Genomic DNA, 25,511 nt, shown 5'->3' with positions numbered 1-25,511 from the left:
ATGTTCACTTGGATTTTTATCTTCTGGTTCATGCAAATAAACAATTGTGTCTCTGCTCTTGTCAATAATATCAGTAGATGTTATTACAGAATCTCTGAAGAATTTCATCATGAAGGAGATGTTGTGATTGGTGCATTTTTCCCACTTCACACATTCCACACTAGGAAGGAAAAGCCTCATTCAACTATACCATATTACTATTTGGACAGTAAAATACAGTAAGTTCAATTATTTATTTTTCAAGTTCAGCATTCTTATATCTTAAATGGTAAAGTTATTAAAATTCACTAAACTTTTATATTTTATTTTGACAAATTCACTCAGATTTTTAAAAATCTTTTCATCAGTTTTATTTTCCTTACTTAGGGGGAAAGAAAATGGAAACTTCAACTGTGTTCACTTTAGTTTCTTCTTTGATTGTTAACCATAAACTCTTATTTGTTATTGTTTTTATGCCACAATTACTGAAGAGATTTCATTGTTATGATTTCAAGGAAGAATGATTTATTCTAAGCCTGTCCTTATTGTTCTTAGCATTTTGGAAGTACTGATTGTACCTGTGGTATTAGATGATGTCACTTAATGCTTTAAGTTCTATGTAAATGTTTTAAAACGTGAGTGAAGAGGTTATGTGTGTTACATGCAGCTCATTCCAGAGTTAACAACATCACATTTACAAGTAGAGAATACATCTATGCTATATAAATATTTCATCTATCTCGTGTTTTTTTAAGTGTCTTTTTGATAATTTAAATTATAATCTCAGGCAGCTTACCTGTGTTTACCTGTTTAATCCATTGGTTTGCAGCATTTACTCTCATTTTTTATATATGTGTCTACCAAAACTTCGTGAATATAAGAATGTAAATTAGGAAACACCTAATTAAGAAAAAAAGAGTTTCATCTTGGTGCTATTTCTTAGCTTTAGTTAAATAATTCAGGTTAATGCATAGTGTCAGGTATTGTTGAGGGGAACAAAAACATTCTTGTATATTTCTTAATAAAGTAAATAAGATGTTTTTATCCAAGACAAATTCCTTTCCCAAGAATACCTTATTATGTATGTATGGAATAGGTAGTGTGGCATGGAAATAGAACCATACTTCTTATGTATCTCTGTGAACACAAGAAAAATATATTAGAAATCGAGAAGCAGAAAATGACCAAAAGAAATAGAGGAGAGACTTTAATATCTCTAAAAGGGAATTTGTCAAAATAACAATAAAAACATTAAATAAAGTGTAAAGGTGAATTATGCCCTATGAGACAATACTCTGTGTTTGGTAAAATCTTTTGAGGTATTAAGCAATTAAATCAAAGAAAGTGTAGGGGGAAAATGTTTAGATATGAATTAAAACCTAATTGTTTTTTGTTGGACACATTAAATTTGAATCATTTGAACATCAAATATGGGTATATAAACTTTGTTATTTGGAAAAAAATCTTTAATGGTATTTCTAAATTTTTAGGGAATCATATGTTGACTCAAAGGAAATCATAATATTTTCTCATGTGCTTAGTTGTCGGGGCAAATTTAGTTTTTGTGTAGGCGCTTTTCTATTTTGTCATAACTAATGCTCCTTATAAATTCACTTTTCTGGTGCCCATTACTCTCAGTAGTTCAGGTACCAATGTGTATGGTTTCTCATATTTTGTGCAGCAGCAAGCATCTCACTGTTAAAGGCTGTAGTTCTGGATATATGACCAACTAGTCTGGTTTTACTCTTCATAGTTTGATAAAATTGATATATTATATGAATTCCATTCTAGGCAGTAGTATTTTTAATAGATTTTATTATGTTACTGGGGCTATGTACCATTGTTTGCAATTTCCGTATTAAAAGGCAAGCCAATTTTCTCAAACATTTCTCATGTAGGTAATGTCATTCTGAATTCTTTCTACCCTGTCTTCTCTCCTTTACATGAGCAGTAAGTGAATATGGCCCCATTCCTAACTTTATTGTGATTCTGAAATGGCTTTATAATTGATCTCACTCTTCCTTTGAATTTAACAAAATGCAGTTTTTCAGTACAAAAACATTAACTGATTTTTAATGCAAACACAATTCCTTCATAGCCTTATTTTTACTTGAGTTAACTACAAAAGTTAGTTTTTGGTACTTGCCCTGTTGTAACCTCTTGCCTTCATTCATCGCATTTGTACTTGTCCTTGTCAGTAACGCCTTTTTTGTGAACTCTCTTTTTCTCTGTGTATATTCTAAGGAAGACATAACCTGCAGAGTTATAGTCAATCAAATTTAAAAATACAACAAAAAAAAAGCAGCTTATGGCATATATTTCAGGCTTGAGGCATAAGTTTGTTTGGCAAGTTCTCACTGTGGTAAGGACTGATGGTACGTTTTTGTCAGTACTGTAAGGTTTATTTTACCATTCATCTTCTAGAAGTGGGTGTGTGCATCCAACTAAAACATAATCATTCTTTATCTAATAAGACAGATGTAGAGTGGTTTTACATAAAATATTTCATGGGAAAATTATAATATTTCCTGTGGAAGGATATTAAACATTGGGTAAACTATTTCACAGCATTCATTAGTTACCTACAATTGTGTGTGTGTGCACTCAAAGGGATGCTTCTGTTGTTTGTTTGTGTCTGTGTGTGAGGATACATGTATGTTTGTGTGTATGTTTGAGTTTTTGTGCGTGTACCTCTGAGTGGGCATTTGCATGTGTATGTATGCATGTCTAGTAAGTTCAAGTCCTCTTGGGCAATTAATGGAAGAAGACTCCATGAAATTAAAATGAAAAAGAAAGTACATAAGATTTTGCCTAGAGAGAATGAAAGAGGGAAATTATGCAATCATTTTAAAATCTCAAGAATATAAATGATAAAAATAGTTTTCATTTTCAAAATATATTTATGAAAAAGCATGTGCTTTAAAAATTAAGTATGCAAATGAGAGTGATCAAGACTGTTTTATAGAAGTTGACTCTGATCATTGTCCTGTGACTGTAGATATTGTGTTAATCTGCTCAGTTTGTATTGATTGTTATTTAATTCCCTGAATATAGAGAATTCTTAAAAATGATATGTATCTTTAAATTTTTATATGTATTTATTTGAATATATGTTTATATATGAGAAAATCTCATTGATATTATTTCTCAAATTAAACATCTTAATTATCAATTTTTCCTCCATCATATATTATTTCATTACATTTTATATGTCTGCTATCCTTTAAAATCTATATTTGTTATTTTTATCATTTAGTTTTTATGTCAAATAACTTTGTTCATCTTTCAAATAAAAATGAAGTTAATTTCAAACACAAGCATGAATTAACAAAATAGGGTTTTAGTTAATTTCATAGATATACTTAAGTACTTAGTATAAGCAATCTTCCTATACTGAGCATGCCAGGTTTTTGATCTTGCTTTTTTCTGTTTCTGTACCTCTATTACTTGCCATCATATTGATATTATTATGACTACCTTTTGTCTTTCTTTTTGTGTGTGTTTGTGTCTTTGTTGGTGTGTGACTATGTGACCCTTTCATTTTCATACCGATTGAATCTATTTCTTGTGTTAGATTCTCAATATTTGGATGTTTGTGAGCTGTCTCATATTATTTCTGGGAATCAAACTTGGATTCTCTGAAAAAATGACACCTTTATTTGCTGAGAAAGTCCTCCTCCCCACCATAAAAAAAATCTTTGAAAATCTTAATAATGATAATATATTTACACTTATTAGAAATTCAGTACAGAAATCATATTCTCCAGAGCCCCAAATAATCCAGTACCCACCCTCTTTCCCGATATTTCTCATCCCCAATTTTAAGTTTTGTCTGGAGCTATCACAGGACAAGCTAATAACTTCACATTAAATTATATCTATGACAAAGGTCCAATATGCAAGGCTTAGGAATAAATAATTTTTAAAAAAGTTACAGAGGAAGTTCTAGTAAAAATTACAGCTGCAAATCAAGAAGCATAGAGATGCTTGCACAGTAGAGATATCCAATTTCCAAAGGCTTGATAATATAATAAAGAAACTAAAAAAATATACTGAGGATAACTCTGTTGCTCAACTGATATAAGCTCTGAAGCAAAAGATATTGTTTTGAATCATATGTCCTTTGAAAATGCTACACCCATTTGGCAATGTCTCTTTTGATTATATATATATTATTATTACTATTATTATTATTATTTGGGTTTTTCGAGACAAGGTTTTTCTGTGTAGCCATGGCTGTCCTGGAACTCACTTTGTAGACCAGGCTGGCCTCGAACTCAGAAATCCATCTGCCTCTGCCTCCCAAGTGCTGGGATTAAAGGTGTGTGCCACTACAATCTCTTTTAAAGACAGTTTAAAAGTCTGGAAATGCATTTAAAGCATTTGCTGAGATTTCTACTTCATATTTTCAAGGTATATTCGTTACAACAACTTCAGGAGGACAGAACACTATGCAAAATCTTAATAATCAAAGAAAGAAAAAAATTACTAAATCAGGGTTGGCTCACAAATTTATTCAGGGAGAAAGCTTGGATATAATAGCAAACAATGTCTCAGTAAGGCAGGACATCCCATAAATTTTAATGCTCCTGGCCCCACTCAGAACAGAAATCCAATTAGATATCCACTTGGCATGAAAGGGTACCACTGTCATTAAGAGTTCTAAACTAGCTTTCATAAAAATGTCACTGCCTTATTTGGTACTATCATAATCCCTAATACTATAGGAATCTTATCAAACCAGGGAAACTGTGAGGAACCTACCTCAGGCCCCTCAATCAATATTGATATTTCAACAGCCTCAGGCAACCAATCCATTCGACAATGGAGACCTATCCAACAGCTGCATCAAGCAACCCCTGCAGTACAAGATTTAACCTCCACAGAGATATTTATAACTGACTCCTTCTCAAATAGGTTACCTCAATTATTAAGAACTTAAAACTATTTTATTTACACAAGAAATCTTTACTTAACCAGTGGAGCTTATGGCAGTAGTTCTTGGCTTTTAAATACTAAGGACAAGCCCTTTTTAAAAAGTTTTTGTCACTTTTTAATAGCTATTTTGCAATTTTAGCCAAAACTTTCAGAATTACAAACCTTGCTTCAATTTAGAAACTGCCTTTTCTCTATTGGATATGTTCTTGTTCCTACTATGCTTTCTGGTCCAAGGCATGAAGCTAAGGATAAATTTAATTCATTAACAAAATACTTTTGATATTTTTTGGAAGGTAAATTAGAAAAATCTTACAACTTCATGAAATCACCTCTGCACTCAGAAAAACTGCTCCTGACAAAGTTTAATACAATTCTTAATCAAGAACACTGTGTATTTCCTTTGAGGGTCAGCCATCCCAGAATAAGATTTGTTTAGAAGAAATCACATTATTGAAGAAACCTGACTCTGCTTCCAGAAGATATCAAATGGCAATACTTTTGTGCTGTTAGTAGAAATGGGCCCCAGAGATTCATGTATGTGACTACCTGGCCCATACTGAGTGGACTTTTAGTAGTAAGTGTGGCCTTTTTAGAGTTACTTTGTCCCTATCAAATGGTAATTTATAACTCCAAGAAGCCCAGTTTTGTCCACAGCCTTCACTTCTGCTTCTTGTGGATAAAAATGTATAACTTTCAGCTCCTTGTCCAAGACCATTTCTGACTGCACAATGCAATGTTTCCCACCAGGGTTAAATGGACATGATCTCTGACAGTGTAAGTTTTCCTTCATAAGATATATTATGGACGTTGTGGGTCTTCACATCCACCAAACACAAGGAAGACAAATGTTGATATTAGAGGAAGGGTTATTACTTTGAAGGGCTATGTTTTTCTGTGTTTTTTGTATTTTTTTATTTTTGGTTATTTATTTATTTATTTATTTACTTATTTATTTATTTTTGTGGAAGATTGACTTTGGGACTTTTTAAAGGGAAAGCAATGAAATACTTTATGTGCTGGTTAATGTGCCAACCATGGAAGTATGTGAAAAAAAAATGTTGCTGAGTGTAATTTGATATCTGTGTTGTTGACTCAAGTAGATAAGGAGGAGATGAGTATGAGTGTTTTTCTTTAGATATGTTGGAAAAGAATGATGCTTCATTTTAATTTTCAAGACATTACCTTGAATCTAAAGTGTAGCGTTATTGATTATTTTCATTGTCAAAGTAATTCTCAATGCAGCCTTTTATAGAATTGCATGTGGCCATTAATATTTAAGCATATGAAGAAAGGGATAAATCTGAGTAACAATAATTCACAATGTACAGATTGAGGAGAAATAGAACTAAAAACTGCCATTGACCTAATTCCTCTGTTCAAACACATACAGATATTTAAGGAAAGTCTAATGTAAAATGAAAAAAAAGGGGGGGTTGAAAATCTCTGGGCAAAATTCTTCCCATCTATGCTTCATATTTGTGAAATGGAGTTTAAGGCCAGCGTCTTGTATACAGAAGGAGTTTCAGGATATACAAATTTAGAAAATAAAAGAAAACAACAAGAATAGAAAACTGATAAATGGTTCCGGAATTAAGAGTCCAGGATTGAAAAAAATTGTTCTGGGAAGTTTCTCTGTAACTAAGGACATTAGTTAAGGTCAGTATTATAGCAGGGATGTATGTGTAAGGAGACATAGAGGATCCATTTTGGCAAATTCCAAAAGAGAAGCCTAAATGTTGAAGATGACAGAGCTGTGGTATAATTGCCCACAGGCACTGATAACAGGGAATGGAAAAAGCCCAAGAGAAAGAAGTGTTATGAAGTCAATAGAAATGAAAGGGTTTGGAGATGTAAAGATAAATTATAATCAGACATGGACTTGCAATGTTTGGAGTTTGCTCAGATTGTATTTGATCTTGCTTTGGTACATTATTTTCTGACTACATTCCTTTTTCTCAAATTTAAATGATTTTATGTTCCATTATATGTTGGAAGTATGTAATCTACATTTTTATTTTTATTTTTATCTTCATTGTTACACAAATTTCAGAAGAAACTTTGAACTTTGGACTTCAAACAAACTTGAGGCTGTTTTAGATTATGGGAAATTAAAATGGACTAAATCTATTTTGCACTATTTTATGGCTACAACACTATTATTGTCAAGGAATAGAATGTAGTGGCTTGTACAGGAATGGCTCCATACACTATTCTGCTTAGATGTTTGACCATGCTGTGTGGCACTATTAGCATATGTGTCCTTGTTGGAGTAGGCATGGACTTGTTAGAGGAAGTCTGTCACTTTGTTGGTGGAGGTACAGTTCTGAGAAGAACGAGTCCAGTCAGTGTGTTCCAGTTTCTACTTTAGGTGCCTGTGGATTTGGATATAAAACTATCACTTGAATTTTGACGACCATTTCTGCAGGAATACAGTCATGGTTCCCACCTTGACAATAATAGACTAAAACTATGAAATTGTAAGCTAGCCCCAGTAAAATGTTTTCCTTTATGAGAATAGCCATGCTCATTATGTCTCCTTACAGCAATAAATCCCTCACTAAGAATTCTCACTTAGATATGGTTTATACTTCATGCTGACCTCAATTTTCCTCTCTTGTTTTGATTCACTTGAACATTCACAGATCATTGAATGTTATTATATTTAGGCTGAGATCTTAAATATAACTTCCCACTTGTTTGGAGAATTCATTTTTTCCCCTAAGGTTATTGTTAACCTCTGGATCTTAGTTTCTTTCCACAGCTTTTGCCCTAAATTTTTAGCACTGGGGAAAAAGAAAAATTATATAATGAAAACTTAGTGACATTTTTTTTCTGTGATCCACTTTGACAGGTACATTAAGTAAGACTATTTTGTAAGTGTGGATTTTGAGCCTTTCAGAGTAAAGGGTATTTTTCAACAAAAGGTATAATTAAGCAGATAAAGAGATGTTTCAGAGAGTAGAAAACACCAATTGTGATGAACTGAGTTCATACCTCCCAAAATAATATGAGTACATGCCTGTAATCCAGTGATCATATGGAGGGTAAGAGAGTGAATCAGGAGAATCTCTACAGGTTTCCGATGAATAGTTCTAGGTATATGTGAGAAGAAAATAAAGAAATCCAGCAGGCAAATATGCTAGAACAAGACTTTATTCCTAGTAGTCTAGAAAAAGAGACTGGTGGATATTTCTGAATTCAAGATCAGTGTGATTTGCACAACAACTTACAGTCAAGTCATAGACACTGTGTTACTGAGTAAACCAAGGAAGCAACTAAATATTAAATGAATGAAATGCATAAATGCATAAGTGCATTGATATATATATATATATATATATAATTGTACATTCTAAGAGACATGCATGCATGCAATCACACATGAAGACATCATAAATAGAATGATAAAAATATATAGGGCATGGTACTGTACTATTTAATGTCATCTATTCACATTTAGAAGCAGTCTTTCCTTAGTTTCTCTAAGAAATTAGTAAATCCATGCTGCAATACTCAAAAACTTATATCAGAAAAATAGTTCCCATGGTCACATACCAAGAAATGAATTTCAAAAGATTTTTTAATTAAGATACTTTCTTTAAAATCTTGTTAGCTTGATAGTAAAATAGTGAGTTTTCATATGTTAAGATGACAGAAAGCCAAAGATCTACATTCCAACAGATGGTATATTTGGGGCAAAATGATTCCTGACTGGTAAACAAAATGTATAAAGAATAAATCTAAGAAATATAAATAATATATGCTTTGAGAATCAATAAATAATGAGTAGTAATGTTAAAGGAGCCTGCCTAAACCTAACATATTTACCTAATCCAGTTCTTCTGTTCATGGTAAAGAAATTAAATTACATATTTTATAGATTCAAAATTAAAGTATATAATTTACTGTACTAAATATGTAGATGTGTATGGTAAAGTTGACATTTATCTTATTGTTTTTTGCCACTTAAACAGGTATAACTTTAAGAACTACCAGTATATTCTTGCTCTGCAATTTGCCATTGAGGAGATCAATGGGAACCCCAATCTTTTACCCAACATATCTCTTGGATTTGATTTTTACAATGTCAGATTCACTGGGAAGTACAATCTTGATATTACTTTTAGTTGGCTCACAGCTCTTGGTCAGAGAAATTATTTACCTAATTACAATTGTAAAAGGAGAAATTTCTCTGCTGCACTCACAGGAACATCATGGATAACATCTGCCCAAATTGGGACATTGCTTCAACTCTTTAAATTTCCACAGGTGAGAAAATTTGGATTTTGGGAACTGAGAGTCAGTTCTCTTTCTTCATGTTATTGCTGTTTTTAACCTGAAAGAATAGTTGATCAATTATCCAAACATAAAAGCAATATTCAGAATATTGAGTGCAATCCAGGTTTATCTTGCTTGTAAGAGAAATAGTTATGAATAAATGAAGACAAGTAAGTCTTTGAATCTTACAGGCCTAACAAAAATGTAGCTTTTGTAATTTCCCTTTAAAATATTCTCCTGTCTTCTTCTATTCCTTAAGGAATAAAATTTATTTAGATGTTAATAATTTCCCTTCTTTCCAAATTGCTTCAAGATTACTTTTGGACCTTATGATCTTCTCCTGAGTGACCATGGTCACTATCCGTCACTCTATCAGATGGCCCCTAAGGACACATCTCTTTCACTTGCCATTGTTTCATTGATGGTTCACTTTAGGTGGTCATGGATTGGTCTCATCCTCCCCGATGACCACAAAGGAAATAAAATTCTATCAGATTTTAGGGAGGAGATGGAGAGAAAGGACATCTGCCTAGCTTTTGTAAAAATGATCTCAGACACATGGAATACATATGTTGCCAAATTCTGGGAAAATATGGATGAGACAAATGTAACAATTATTTTTGGTGACATTGATTCGCTAGAAGGTGTAATGAGGAATATTGAGCAAAGGTTATTGACATGGAATGTCTGGATCATGAATGTTGAACATCATGTAATTGACACAACTGATTATTTCATGTTAGACTCATTTCATGGAAGCATCATTTTTAAGCACAATTATAGAGAGAATTTTGAATTTACCAAATTTATTAAAACAGTTAATCCCAGTAAATACCCAGAAGATGTTTATCTTCCTAAGCTGTGGTATTTGTTCTTCAAGTGCTCATTTTCTGACATTAACTGTGATGTTTTGGACAACTGTCAAACCAATGCTTCATTGGATATATTACCTAGTCACATATTTGATACAGCCATGAATGAAGAGAGCATAAATATTTATACTGGTGTGTATGCTGTGGCTCACAGCCTCCATGAGATAAGCCTTCAGCAACTTCAAATGCAACCATATGAAAATCGCAAAGGGATTGTGTTCTTTCCATGGCAGGTAATAACCCTTCTACTGTATTTTATTGTCAGCACTCTGATATAAGAGATTTGCAATAACACTAGCTTAGGTATTGTAAAATTCAGTTATGCTGTCCACAATAAAGAATTGTGTTTCTAATCTTACCTACAAGTCAAGATAGTTTCAAAGATATGATGTTTTGAAATCATGTGCAAGATACCAGGAACAAATATGCTTTGTGAAAATTAAGTGTAAAATAACTAGCTATGCAGCCTTCTTACAGTAATAGAGACAATTAACATACTCATTACTTTCTATATTTGTTATAAGAGAAATTAAAACGTGGACACTTATGTGAAACATTGATGGTTGGTTTATATAGAAATGATGCCTTTTATTTAATTTCTTGACATAAGTATCTTCATTTTGGACTCTGTAGCTCTGAACATATTCTAAATTAAAGGACTCTTGCTATGTTTCAAAAACGTTTATCTCTTCACAGATCAGTTTTCATTGATGGCTTACTTTAGCTGTGTTCTAAGTTTTTACTTGAAGATCAATAATAATGGTACTCTGCACATCCTTTTCACTATCATCATTAATTGAATCTTCATTAATGTTGATATTCACAGCAGAATTTATTCTACCCTTATACACAATGAAATATAAAATTATGTTTCTCTTTAAGCTTAACATTTTTTTGAAGGATATTGAAATGAAAGACAAAAGGAGTTTAGATTGGAGACAGACAATAGATACAGAGTATGACATTCTTAACATTTGGAATTTACCAAAGGGTCTTGGATTAAAAGTGAAAATAGGATCCTTTTCTGCAAATGGTCCCCAGAGTCAACAGTTGTCTATATCTGAACAGATGATACAATGGCCAGAAATATTTTCAGAGGTGGGATATGTATTATCTAAATGGTTTGTGCTTATATTATTAAAACTGTTCTGTTCTGTGATATAATGATGATTGACTCAAGTTCCATTACACTGGAGTGTAAGTATAAAATAGTTTAAAGTAATTCTAGTATACTGGCTTTAAATTTTCCTTATGATCAATGGAAGTATACAGTGTTCAATAAGTCCCCCATTGATCACTCATATGAGGATTAGGTTTCCTCCATTTGTCATAAATGAGGGATGCGACAAATGGCATGAGGAAATATTTATCTCCAAATGGCTCATATGTTAATGTACTGGAGGAAAATCTCTTTTGGGGATTAAAATCATAAAACAATATTAAATTTATTTTGATTGTTCATTCAAATACTTTGACCAAAAATGACTTTTATAAGACAGACTATATTTTGCTTATGGTTCTAGAAGTATCAGAGTCTACAAAGGATAGAAGAATGACAACAAGTGGTCATACAGGAGAGAGGCTTAAAAAATAAAAAAAAATGTTTCTATCCAGAAGTATTAACAGTAAATTAGTATCCTAGAATGAAGGAAACATTTTCATTTTTCTATTTCCAACTAGTGTCCTAATTTCATAACAAGAGTGAATCCCCTAAATATTCAATAACTTTCCATATAATGTCACCAAATAGAAAATAAACATTAAAAGGACTTGTGTTATGTGGAATATTTTTCTTTAAAAATATCATATATCTCCATTAGCAATTCTTAATTGTCCATGGATTGTCAATATGTGATATCTCATTGAATGTTTAGTAATAATTTGAAGACCTTACAGACCAATGTGAGAACTCAAGGCATTATATTTGAATATGCATGGTTTTCATAAGAAAGAATGTACAAATGATATATCATTCTCTGAATACAGGAAGCAATTAATACTGCAGCTCTCTTCTATCTTCTCTGCAATTGTGATAGTCTTACAATAAGTAGTGACAATTAAATTTTAACTGAGCATTTTCTTTTATTTTTATTAATTAGGTATTTTCTTCATTTACATTTCCAATGCTATCGCAAAAGTCCCCCCATACCTTCCCCCCCACTCCCTTCTCCCCCCAATCTCCACCCCCCCACTCCCTCTCCTTGGCCCTGGTGTTCCCCTGTACTGAGGCATATAAAGTTTGTAAGACCGATGGGGCTCTTTCCAATGATAGCCAACTAGATCATCTTCTGATACATATGCAGGTAGAAACATGAGCACTGGGGGGGTTGGGGGGTACTGGTTAGTTCATATTGTTGTTCCACCTATAGGGTTACAGACCCCTTTAGCTCCTTGGATACTTTCTCTAGCTCCTCCATTGGGGGCCCTGTGAGCCATCCAATAGCTGACTGTGAACATCCACTTATGTGTTTGCTAGGCCCTGGCATAGTCTCACAAGAGACAGCTGTATCTGGGTCCTTCCAGCAAAATCTTGCTAGTGTATGCAATGGTGTCAGCATTTGGAGGCTGATTATGGGATGGATCCCCAGGTATGGCAGTCTCTAGATGGTCCATCCTTTCTTTTCAACTTCGAACTTTGTCTCTGTAACTCCTTCCATGGGTGTTTTTTTCCCAATTCTAAGAAGGGGTAAAGTGTCCACATTTTGGTCTTTGTTCTTCTTCAGTTTCATCTTAGCTAAATTGATCTATATATTTCTTCCTAAAAATATGTTTATTTTCTTCCATAATAATTTTAAGTACTCTTTTTTATTACATATTTTCCTCAATTACATTTCCAATGCTATCCCAAAAATCCCCCATACCCTCCCCCCCCCACTCCCCTACCCACCCACTCCCACTTTTTGGCCCTGGCGTTCCGCTGTACTGGGGCATATAAAGTTTGCAAGTCCAATGGGCCTCTCTTTCCAGTGATGGCCGACTAGGCCATCTTTTGATACATATGCAGCTAGAGTCAAGAGTTCCGGGGTACTGGTTAGTTCATAATGTTGTTCCACCTATAGGGTTGCAGATCCCTTTAGCTCCTTGGGTATTTTCTCTAGCTCCTCCATTGGGAGACCTGTGATCCATCCAATAGCTGACTGTGAGCTTCCACTTATGTGTTTGCAGGCCCCGGCGTAGTTGAAAATCAACATTCACAATACTGGAGGAAGTTGAGATGCTCAACACAGGTGTCAGAAAATACGAAGTTACTGATATTTCACAAAAATGTACTTAATTCATTAAGATCCTCCTTTTTTTTTTTTTTTTTTTTTTTTTAATTCACCTGCCTCTGCCTCCCAAGTTCTGGGATTAAAGGCTTGTGCTACCCCGCCCTGCTAGATCTCAAATTTTTTAATAATGTGATAATTGTCAAACCAAAATTTAAACACTATTGCCTTCTCAAGGGCATTGTCTTTTAATTTTTTTAATTCCTTTTAAAAATGTTTATTGATTATTTTATACATTTACATTTCAAATGTTATTCCCCTTCTCAGTTTCTCATCTGTATACCCCCTTTCACATCCCCAATCTGTAGCTTCCATGAAGGTGCTCCTCCTACCCCCATACTACTGCTTCATCACCCTAGCTGTCATTCCCCTATGCTGGGCATCAAGCCTTCAGAGGACCAAGGCCCTCTCCTCTCACTGATGCCAGATATGATCATATTCTCCTACATATACTGCTGGAGTCATGGATCCCTCCATGTGTATTCTTTGGTTGGTGGTTTAGTCCCTGAGAGCTCTGGGGATTCTATTTCATTGATATTGTTGTTTTACCTATGGGGTTGCAAACCCTTTCAACTCCTTCAGTCCTTAACTACCCCATTGGGCTCCCTATATGCAATCAGACAATTGACTGCAAGCATCCTCATCTGTATTGGTAAGTCAGTGACAGAGCCTCTCAGGAGACAGCTATATCTGACACCTGTCTGCAAGCATTTCTTGGCATAAGCAATAGTGTCTTTTTTGGTGATTATATTAAGGAGGTATCACCAGGTGGGATAATCTCTGTATGACATCTGTCAGTCTCTGCTCAACTCTTTGACCTAGTATTTTATTTAGATGTGAGCAAACTTTGGTTAATGTTTTTAAGATGTCTTGGTTCCCCTATCCTTCAACAAGGGGCCTTGTCTAACCTATGAATATGGCCTCTAAAGGTTCTCTCTCTGCTTTGTGGGGTATATCAACTAAAGTCATCCCCAATGGATCCTAAGCTTCTCTTGCATTCCAGGCAAGTAGGAATTTCTGTTAGCTACCCCAGTTCCCTGCCTCTTATTACTATAAATACTCTTTTATATAAGTCTAATTATTAATAAAATGTTTGCTTTTCAGTGTATGACTTTCAAAAAATTATTTTTTTCATTTTCCATAAAAAACTCTAAGCATTAAATAACAATATTCATTCTTCTCAGATCCCTCATTCTGTGTGCAGTGAGAGTTGTGGGCCTGGATCCAGGAAATTAAGTCTGGAGGGCAAGGCCATTTGCTGCTACAAGTGCACTCCTTGTGCAGACAATGAGATTTCTAATGAGACAGGTAAATGCAGATTTTATGGAAAACTTCCTATTTCTCCACTGTTTTCTACAATGTGCTAGCAATTTAAAAATATCCAAATAAATGTCAAATATGTGTTATTTTTATTTCTTTCTTATAGGAAATTAAATATCATATTCATCACCATCCCCTTGAAATAGGTCAAAACAGCCATTTCAAATTATTCTTGAATTATATCTTTAATCCAGTACCTATATTGATGCTGGAAGATACAGTACATTCCCCTGTACTTTTCAATGTTTTTCAATTTACTCTTCCATTTAACACATTTTAATTAAGTATCACAGATTTTTTAAAAATGTATTTCAATGATTTTCAAGAATCATATAAGGTTCAGATCTGTTGCACCTTCTTAGAGATAATTAACAGCTCATTTTTTATTTTTATTTGTTTGATAATTTCATACAATGTATTTTCATCACATTCATCATTCATACTCTTTCCTCATTCCCAAAATTTGTCATTACACTATCTAATACAGTTCATGATACTAAAGGATACTTACATGTGTGCATGTCACCTAATGGTTGTTAACCAACCATGTCCTGCAAACTGAAGTATAAAGCTTAATATCTGCCCTGTAGCTATCAAATGTTAATACCTCATTTTCTGGAGATGGGGAATTCTCAATGACTACCTCCAATATCTATACTGAAATTTGCCTGGGTTAAAGTATCTAAAACGTTTTTATGTGTGTTATGAGTTTATGGGAGCAATTTTTCTGTGATCAAAGAAACAGAATTATTTTTGTGGTATTCTCTACACTGAAGGTTTTTGATAATTTTCTGGCTTCTCTTGGCTTAGAATTTTATAGAACTTTTTATGTTGTTACGGCCCTATTAGAAAAGACTTGGGGTTATGGTCTTTTAGGGGAAGGTGCACATCTAAGGACTGGCTTTAGGTTTTAAAAGTCCTTGTAACATCTGGACTCTTTTTATTTATTTATTTATTTTTTTGTGCTGCTGCCTTCAAATCAAGATTTATTCCTAGCTGCTTTTATACTTCCTTCAATTATGTAAATGAACAAATATTCTAAATCTATAGCACACAGCACATTTAATGAATTAATTTATTTAGTTGCAATCTAATCCTAGTTAACACTCTGTGGCAACCCTCGCAGAGTTCATTAACACATTCCTTCACCCCTATCTTGGCCTTACCCCCTTCTAAACTTCTGAAACTCTGTGGGATGTATCCTAGGTTTTCTGTCCTTTTTGCCTAATATCAACTTACTAGTGAGAACATGTGATGTATGTCCTTTTGCATCTAGGTTACCACAGTCAGGATGATATGCAGTTTCATACATTATCTTTCAAATCTCATTAAAGCCTTGATCTTAATAACTGCGTAATAATCCATTGTGTAAATGTGCCACATATTCTGCACATCCATTCTTCTTTGATAGGACTTGTGTTACTTCCAGCTTTTGGGCTCTTACAAGTAAGGCCACTATTAACATAGATGAGCATGCATCCCTTGATATATTGGGCCATTTTTTTTTGTGTATATATCCAAAAGTTGTATAGCTGGGTATATTGGTATGAATGGGTCTATTTCCAATTTTCTGAGGAACTGCCAGATTTATTTCAAGAGTGGTTGTACCAGTTTGAAATTTCAAAATTGTGTGATGGAGCCCAGGTGGGACAGTCTCTGGATAGTCATTCCTTCAGTGTCTATTCCGAACTTTATTCCTGTAACTCCTTCAATGGATATTTTGTTCCCCCATCTAAGAAGGATTGAAGTATCCACCCATTGGTCTTCGTTCTTGAGTTTCATGTGTTTTGCAAATTGTATTTTGGGTATTCTGAGTTTCTGGGCTAATATCCATTTATCAGTGAGTGAATATCATGTGTATTCTTTTGTGATTTGGTTACCTCACCTGGATTATATCCTCCAGATCCATCCATTTGTCTAAGAATTTCATAAATTCAATTTTTAATACCTGCCTAGTATTCCATTGTGTAAATGTACCACAATTTCTATATCCATTTCTCTGTTGCGGGGCATCTGGGTTCTTTCCAGCTTCTGGCTACTATAAATAAGGAACATATTGGAGCATATATCCTTATTATAATTTGGAGCATCTTCTTGGTATATGCCCAGGAGTGGTATTGCTGGATCTTCTGGTACTACAATGTTCAGTTTTCTGAGGAAGAACCAAACTGATTTTCAGAGTGATTAAACAAGCTTAGAATCCCACCATCAATGATGGTGTCTTCCTCTTTCTCCTCATCCTCACCACCCTCTGCTATCACCTGAGGTTTTGATCTTAGTCATTCTGACTGGTGTGAGGTGGAATCTTAGGGTCCTTTGATTTGCATTTCCCTGATGATTAAGTATGCTGAACATTTTTTTAGGTGCTTCTCAGGCATTCAGTACTCCTCAGTTGAGAATTCTTTGTTTAGCTCTGTTAAATTGGGTTATTTGTTTTTCTGTAGTCCAAATTCTTGAGTTCTTTATATATATTGGATATTAGTCAGCTATCAGATTTAGGACTGGTAAAGAGATTTTACCAATCTGTTGTTTGCCATTTTTTCTTTTTGACAGGGTCTTTTGCCTTACAGAATCTTTGCAATTTTATGAGGTCCCATTTGTCAATTCTCAATCTTATTTTTGTTCTATTCTGGAATTCTTTCCCTCTGCCCATATCTTTGAGGCTTTTCCCCACTTTGTCCTCTATATGTTTCAGTATCCATTGTTTTATGTGAACTACCTTGATCCACTTAGACTTGAGCTTTGTATAAGGAGATAGGAATGGATCAATTCACATTTTTCTATATGCTAATGACCAGTTGAGCCAGTACCATTTGTTGAAAATGCTTTCTTTTGTTCCACTGGATAGGTTAGCTCCCTTGTCAAAGGTCAAGTTACCATAGGTGTGCGGAATCATTTCTGTGTCTTCAATTATATTCCATTGATCTACAGACCTGTCATAGTACCAATACCATGCAATTAGTATTGAAATTGTTATGTAGTACATCTTGAGGTCAGACATGGTAAATCCACCAGAGACTCTTATTTTGTTGGGAATAGTTTTTGCTATCCTAGGTTCTTTGTTATTCCACATGAATTTGAAAATTATCTTTTTAACTCTGTGAAGAATTGATTTGGAATTTTGATGGGGATTACATTGAATCTCTAGATTGCTTTTTGCAAGATTGTCATTTTTACTATATCAATCCTGCCAATCCATGAGCATGGGAGATCTTTTCATCTTCTGAGATCTTCAATTTCTTTCTTCAAAGACTCAAAGTTCTTATACAGATCTTTCATTTCCTTAGTTTCAGTCACACCAAGGTATTTTATATTATTTTTTACTATTGTGAAGGGAGTTGTTTCCCTAATTACTTTCTCAGCCTGTTTATCCTTTGTATAGAGAAAGGCCACTGATTTATTTTCAGTTAATTTTCATCAAGCTACTTCACTGAAGTTGTTTATCAGGTTTAGGAGTTCACTGGTGGAATTTTCTGGGTCACTAAAATAAATAATATCATATCATCTGCAAAGAGTGATATTTTGATTTCTTCCTTTCCAATTTGTATCCCTTTGATCTCCTTTTGTTGTCTATTTGATCTGGCTGGGACTTCAATACTGTATTGACTAGGTAGGGAGAGAGTGAGCAGCCTTGTCTAGTCCCTGATTTTAGTGGGATTGCTTCAAGTTTCTCTCCATTTAGTATGATGTTGGCTACTGGTTTGCTCTATATTGCTTTTATTATGTTTATGTATGGGCCTTGAATTCCTGATCTTTCCAAGACTTGTATCATGAATGTGTGTTGGATTTTGTCAAATGCTTTCTGAGCATCTAACAAGATGATCATGTGTTTTTTGTCTTTGAGTTTGTTTATATAGTGTATTACATTGATGGATTTCTATATAATGAACGATTCCTACAATTCCAAAATTAATAGTGGAGAGTTTCATTTTGTCCACATCCTTGCCAGCATGTGGTCTTTCCTGAGTTATTGATCTCAGCCATTCTATCTGGTGTAAGGTGGAATCTCAGTGTCCTTTTGATTTGCATTTCACTTATCAATAAGGACTTTAGTTCTTAAGTGCCTTTTAGCCATTTAAGATTCGTCTGTTGTGAATTCTTTGGATTTTGCTCAATTCCTTTATCTACTTGGTGTTGAGTATTCTGAAAGATGATAATTATAGATCTATTTTCATATTCCTAAATACAGACTGTTAATGAGACCAGCATTATTTAAGCTTGCTTGATTTCTTCCTTCCTTCCTTCCTTCCTTCCTTCCTTCCTTCCTTCCTTCCTTCCTTCCTTCCTTCCTTCCTTCCTTCCTTCCTGTCTTTCTGTCTTTCTTTCCTTCTTTCTTTCTTCCTTCCTTTTTATTGCAAGTTTTTAGATTCTTTGCAAATAGAAAGCGTCCATATGTACGTATTCCATTGAATCACCTGTCTATAAATGTGCTAATACAATGGGTTTTTTGTTTGTTTGTTTATTTGTTTTGTTTTGTTTTCACTATTGCTCTGTAGTACAGCTTGAGTTCAGCGGTGGTAATTCCTCCAATAGTTCTTTTCATGTTAAGAATTGTTTTTTCTATGATGGGTTTTTGTTTTTTCTGTATGAAATTGAGAATTGCTCTTTCAATGTTTGTGAAGACGTGTGTTGGAATCTTGTTGGTGATTGCATTGAATCTATTGATTGCTTGTGGTAGGATGGTCATATTTACTATGGTAATATAACCAATCTATGAGTATTGGAGTTGTCTCCATTTTCTAGGATCTTCCTTAATGGCTTTCTTGAAGCACTTGAAGTTATTGTCATATAGATTTTCATTTGCTTGTTAAGTGTTACAAGATAATTTGTACCCCTTTTTCGTATTGTGAAGGGTGTTGTTTTTCTTTCTTTTTTTCTTTTTTTCTCATTCTTGTTATCCTTTAGTAGAGAAAGGCTAATTATTTGTTTGAGTGAAATTAATATCAAGCTACTTTCCTTAAGTTGTGTATTAGCTGTAGAAGAACTCTGATACATTTTTTTGAGGTTGCTAATGTGAACTAACCTATCACCCACAAATAGTGACACCTTGTCTATTTCTTTTCAAATGTGTGTCCTTTTGATCTGCTATTGTTGTCTCGTTATTCTCTCTAGAACTTCAAGTATTGAATAGGTATTGAGAGAGAGGGCATCCTTGTGTTGTTCCAAAATTTAGTAGGATTGTTTCAAGTATCTCTCCATTTAATTTGAGTTTCGCTGAGTGTTTGCTGTATATTGTTTTTATTATATTTATGTAAGGGCCTTGATAGCCTGATCTCTCCAATACTTTTAACATGATCGGGTGTTGTATATTGTCAAATGCTTTTTTCAGTTTCTAATGTGATAATTACCTTTTTTTCATTGAGTTGGTTTATATAGTCAATTACATTAAGGGCTTTTGTAAGTTGAACCATCTCTACATTCCTGAAATTCTATAAGAGAATTCCTACAGCTGAAAAAAACCCTCAAGAATGTAGCAGGATACAAAATTAACTCAAAGAAATCAGTACCCTCCTGTAAGTAAACAATAACATGTCTGAGAAGGAAGTTAGAGAAACAACACTGTTTATCATAAACAAAAATAATATATACTGCATGTGCCTCTAACCAAGTAAGCAAAAAATCTGTATGATACAAAGCTCAGGTCTCTGAAGAGAGAAATTAGGAAGATATGAAAAGATGAAAACATCTCCTGAGCTTGTAGATCAATATACTTAATATAGTGCAAATGGACTCCTAACCAAAAGAAATGTGCAATTTCAATGCAATTAACAACCAAAATTCCAACAAAATTCTTCACAAATTTTGAAACAATTATCAATTTCATATGGAGACTTCTGAGTCTTATGAAGTGTCCACACTCTCGTCTATCAATAATAATAAATTTTACTTTATATAAAATTTCACACAAGAGAAATTCTTACATATCACACACACACACACAAATATATAAGTGAATTCATGAATGTATCATGTGTATGCATAAAAAGAGTCATTCACACAGTAAGAACAAATCAGACCAGTGTCTGTTAATCAATTATATTGTTCAACTGTATGCAGCCAAAGAAAAGATAAACACTTTAAGTTTGAAAATACTTTTCATAGAAAATTGTACACTAAAATAATACTATATTTTAATTTTAAAATATCAATTCAATGTTATTAATGAAAGAAGACACTCTGATTATTAATTATATTTTTAAAAATATAGAAATATTGTGTCATAGGTTTTTAATGCTGTGAACAAACACCATGAAAAAGGCAATGCATAAAAGCACAACATTTAATTTGTGCTGGCATAGCAGTTCAAAGGTTCAGTCAATTATCATCAAGGTAGGAGCCTGGCTTCATCGAATTAGGCATGATGCAGTAGGGCTGAGAATTCTCTACCTTCTTCTGAAGGCTGCTAATAAAAGACTGGTTTCTTGGCACATAAGACAAGGGTTTTAAAGCCCCTGCCCACAATGACACACTTCCTTCAACAAGACACACTTACAAAGAGTGCCATTCCCCAGGACAAAAAATATTCAAACAAGGACATTGCTTTCCCTGGTTGCCATAGGTATGTTTAATCACTTGAATCAATAGGCAAAAGCTAGGAATAGCATTAAAAAAGTGTGTATTATCCAATTTATAACATCCATATATTTTATAAGTTTCAACAATGTTCAAAATCCAAGTTCAAATCTCTACAGAGATTAATTTACACTCTTCTGTGCAAGCCTCAAAGCAAGATAAGAGACAGTTAGGCAAACTCCAAACTCTGGATTTCCATGTCTGATGTCAATGAGGTCTTCAGATCTCCACTACATTTTCATCTTAGTTGACTGCAACGCTTTTTTTTTTTTTTTTCCACCTGGGCTGATTCCAATTCCTGCTAGTAGCAGGGATATATCCTCAGAATATATCCCATGGTTCTAGAATCTTGAACATTTTGGGATTTTTAAGGCTATTTCAACATTATGCTTCTTCTATCACAGTCTGGGGCCTACACATGATTTTCTAGGCTTCTCCAAAGGTCCTGCATTATTTCTCCAACACTGTTCTCTAGTACTCTAGGTTCTGGTTGACTACACTCAACTTTTGCTGTTTGTTTGGTGATAAAACCATGCTATTGGCATCTGCAGTACACTGGGTTTTTGCACTGCAGCTTGGCTTCACCAGTAGCCTTTCACAGGCTCTATTCATGGTGCTAAGTCTCAAGTTTTTTTTGAATGATCCCTTTATTCCTATGCCATCAACTTCAAATGAGGCTTTAAATTTGCCAATGCCATTTCCTGGCTTCTCACACTATCACACAGCATCAGCTACTCTTCATGACCCCTTCATACTTTCAAATCCAGTAACACCTGGGTGCCTCTAACACCAAGTTAAGGGGCAAATTGTGGTACAACATTGGGTATCTTTGGAACAGACCTTTTTTACTCTCAGAAAACACTTCCCAGACTATTTCACCTTATTGATGCTGATCTATTCTTAATTATTGCTAATTTATAGCTCCATCTAATCAGAATAAATTGTTCTGGGAGTCATTCTCTTTTTGACTCATCAGCCAGGGACACATGGCCAATGCTCCCAAGTTCAGCTGCTTACTGAGGCTAGAATATTGCTAACCCTAATTCTATTCCCAGCTTTTGTTTTACAACTCTATAACTACATAAGCTAGGCTCTCCTTGGACTTTCTCTGTAAATTGACCTTTAACTCAAGAGCTGTATGGCTCTGACTGCAGAATGCTGGGATGTAATGCATATACTAACATCCCTGGATTTAAGCTTATCTCTCCTTTGAACTTGGCCTGTCACAGGCTGGCCTCAAAACTCAGAGATCTGCTTGTCTTTGTTTCCTGGGATTAAAGTAGTGTACCATAATGTCTACGTCTAAATTTTTCATGGCTACTGTTTGCCATGATTCTGATCAAAATTCTGTGTCATCCAGCCTTAAGATCTTGTTCACATGAGTCCCCCCTATTTCTGGATTGTAGTTCATTCCATACTAAAACTCCAAAATATACCTTCTCAACTGCAAATACAAACAATCGTTTGGTTTGGTGAGATCTTGCTCAGAGATCACTACTCTATTTATTTATTTTTTCTTTTTGAAATTAGCATTCAGCTTAATTCCATTTCCTGGTGCTTCTTTATTTTACTTAAAACATATGTTTTCTATTTTTCCTTTCTGAGATTGCTATGCTTGTATGAAAATATTCTTCATATGACTTATCCAGAGATCAAAGTCTCTGTTCAGTTATTTGGGACTTCCTTTGTTAATTCAGCTAAGATAAACTTCTTTCTCTTAGCCTCAGGTAAGCTATTTAGACAAGGGCAAAAGGCATTCACACACTTCACCAAAATATTACAAGAGTAACCCCATATTAAAAATCTTCTCCTCTGAAACCTCTAGATCCAGGCTTCCACAGATAAAATTAACCTCATCAACAAAGGTTTCCATATTTCTACAAGGATGGCACATTAAGCCTAACTTAAATCATTCTACTTCTTTCCAAATCCAAAATCTCAAAATCCAAATTCTTCCAACCAAAATCATGGATAGGTCTTTCACAGAAATACCACTCTAGGTACTAACTTGTGTCTTAGTTAGGGTTTTGCTGCTGTAAATAATCACTTTGACACCATTAACTTTTATAAGTACAACATTTCACTGGGACTGACTTACAGATTCAGAGGTTCAGTAAACCATCCTCAAGTTCAGAGTATGACAGCATCTAGGCAGGCATGGCACAGGAAGAGCTAAGAATTCTATATATTTAGGGAAAAACCTTCTAGGCTATGACTAGAAGTATGACTAAAAGTATGACTTCCAGGTATCTAGGACAAGGTTCTTAAAGTTCACTTCCACACTTTCAACAAGGCCACATTTTAAAATAGTGCCACTCTATGGGCCAAGCATATTCAAACCACCATTTCAACATAATGTATTTTATAAATTTTTCTACATGTATTTTATGTTAATCATAGTATTTATGAAAATATTTAAAGTTCCATAACAGAGTATTTTTCCAAAATTCCCACTCATATTCTAGGAATATTTTATCTATGAAAGCATATGCTTGCTTTAAATATTATGAAAATATATTATTGGATGATTTTGATCACTATCAAATGTAATAGCATCTATTTCATAAACTCCAGCAGAGAATGAACAGAATTTAAAAATACAAGGTATTTTATGGAAAAAAGTACATTTAGGATTCATATAAGAGAAATCATTATGTGAAAAATTTAGCAAAAATATTTCCTCGAATCTAAATTTCCCATAATAAAATTAAAGCAGATATGTGCGATACGAGTACTATCAGGGTTGCAGAAGGTGTTTGCAATGTCATTTAGTATTGTAGTTAATTTCACAAGAGTTACATCATTGTTAGTAAAGGCAGAGAAATATTGTATTTACAGAGAACAAAAGCATTTAGGTAATAAAATTTAAATGACAATCGTGAATTTTTTAAGGAATTTATTGAAAGTTGAAGGGTACCTGAAAAGATACAACACTGTTCTTTACAAAGGTAGGTATTGAAAGTATAAATATTTCCCACTAAAGATATCTTCAGTTTTATAGACATCTAAATGGACTCAATGGTTATTAAAATTTAATAGGTAGATATAAGGAGCTCAAGGAGTTGTGAGTAATTCTGAGGGTAGGGAAAGGAAGGTGTGTGATGATAGTATTTAAATAAAGCTTGCATCAAATCCTATAGTATGTGAACATAATTATTGAAAGAAATATGTAAAGAACAAGAAGCTGTGTCTGAATCTAGATTTATTCATACCACTGTACTAATTACTTTGTCCATGAGAAAACAAAATACAGTGACTTCTGTGACTGTCCCTATAGTTAGAGATGTCTAACAATAAAAGAAATCTTCATAGACTGAACTCCTGATCTCAAGATAACCTATATTTTTGACCAGATATAGACCAGTGTGTGAAGTGTCCAGAGAGTCATTATGCAAATACAGTGAAGAGCAACTGCTTCCAAAAATCTGTAAGCTTTCTGGCCTATGAAGAACCCTTGGGGATGGCATTAGCATGCATAGCTTTGTGCTTATCTGCACTCACTGCCTTTGTTATTGGCATCTTTGTGAAGCACAGAGACACTCCTATTGTCAAGGCCAATAATCGAGCGCTCAGTTACATTTTGCTCATCAACCTCACATTCTGTTTCCTGTGTTCTTTGAACTTCATTGGTAAGCCAAACACAGCTGCCTGCATCCTTCAGCAGACCACATTTGCAGTTGCTTTTACTATGGCTCTTGCCACTGTGTTGGCCAAAGCTATTACTGTGGTCCTTGCCTTTAAGGTCAGTTTTCCAGGGAGAATGGTAAGGTGGCTAATGATATCAAGGGGTCCAAATTACATCATTCCTATCTGCACCCTGATCCAAATTCTTATTTGTGGAATATGGATGGCAACCTCTCCACCATTCATTGACCAAGATGCTCATACTGAACATGGACACATCATCATTTTGTGCAACAAGGGCTCAGTTGTTGCCTTCCACTCAGTCCTGGGATACCTTTGTTTCTTGGCCCTTGGGAGTTATGCCATGGCCTTCTTGTCGAGAAATTTGCCTGATACATTCAATGAATCCAAATTTCTGTCATTCAGTATGCTGGTGTTCTTCTGTGTCTGGGTTACTTTTCTTCCTGTTTACCACAGCACTAAAGGGAAGATTATGGTGGCTATGGAAGTCTTCTCTATTTTGGTTTCCAGCACAGCACTCCTTGCCTTCATATTTGGTCCCAAGTGTTATATTATCTTGTTGAGACCAGACAAGAATTCATTTAATCATATCAGGAAGAAAACACCCTCTAGAAGTAAGAATTTCCTAAAACATAGTTGA

General features: G+C 34.2%; 1 protein-coding gene across 1 annotated transcript; it reads left to right on the top strand.

The window, feature by feature from the left end:
- On the top strand, window positions 1–25,511 carry LOC110286832 (vomeronasal type-2 receptor 116-like). Its single transcript, XM_021153449.1, has 6 exons — window positions 1–218; window positions 8,892–9,186; window positions 9,509–10,300; window positions 10,950–11,165; window positions 14,518–14,641; window positions 24,580–25,511. The coding sequence occupies exons 1-6, from the start codon at window positions 1–3 to the stop codon at window positions 25,509–25,511; spliced, it is 2,577 nt and encodes an 858-aa protein (XP_021009108.1).

This window comes from Mus caroli, chromosome X, assembly GCF_900094665.2.
Source record: "Mus caroli chromosome X, CAROLI_EIJ_v1.1, whole genome shotgun sequence".
NCBI lineage: Eukaryota > Metazoa > Chordata > Mammalia > Rodentia > Muridae > Mus > Mus caroli.
This window is presented reverse-complemented; position numbering and strand designations above follow the sequence as displayed.

What these genes read in the sequence shown, in the direction of transcription:
- LOC110286832 (XM_021153449.1), top strand. Translation starts at nt 1, where the DNA reads ATGTTCACTTGGATTTTTATCTTCTGGTTCATGCAAATAAACAATTGT. An exon ending in TTGTGTTCTTTCCATGGCAG is followed by an intron (nt 10,301 to 10,949) that starts GTAATAACCCTT and finishes TTTCTCTTTAAG; the next exon opens with CTTAACATTTTTTTGAAGGA. An exon ending in GGCCAGAAATATTTTCAGAG is followed by an intron (nt 11,166 to 14,517) that starts GTGGGATATGTA and finishes CATTCTTCTCAG; the next exon opens with ATCCCTCATTCTGTGTGCAG.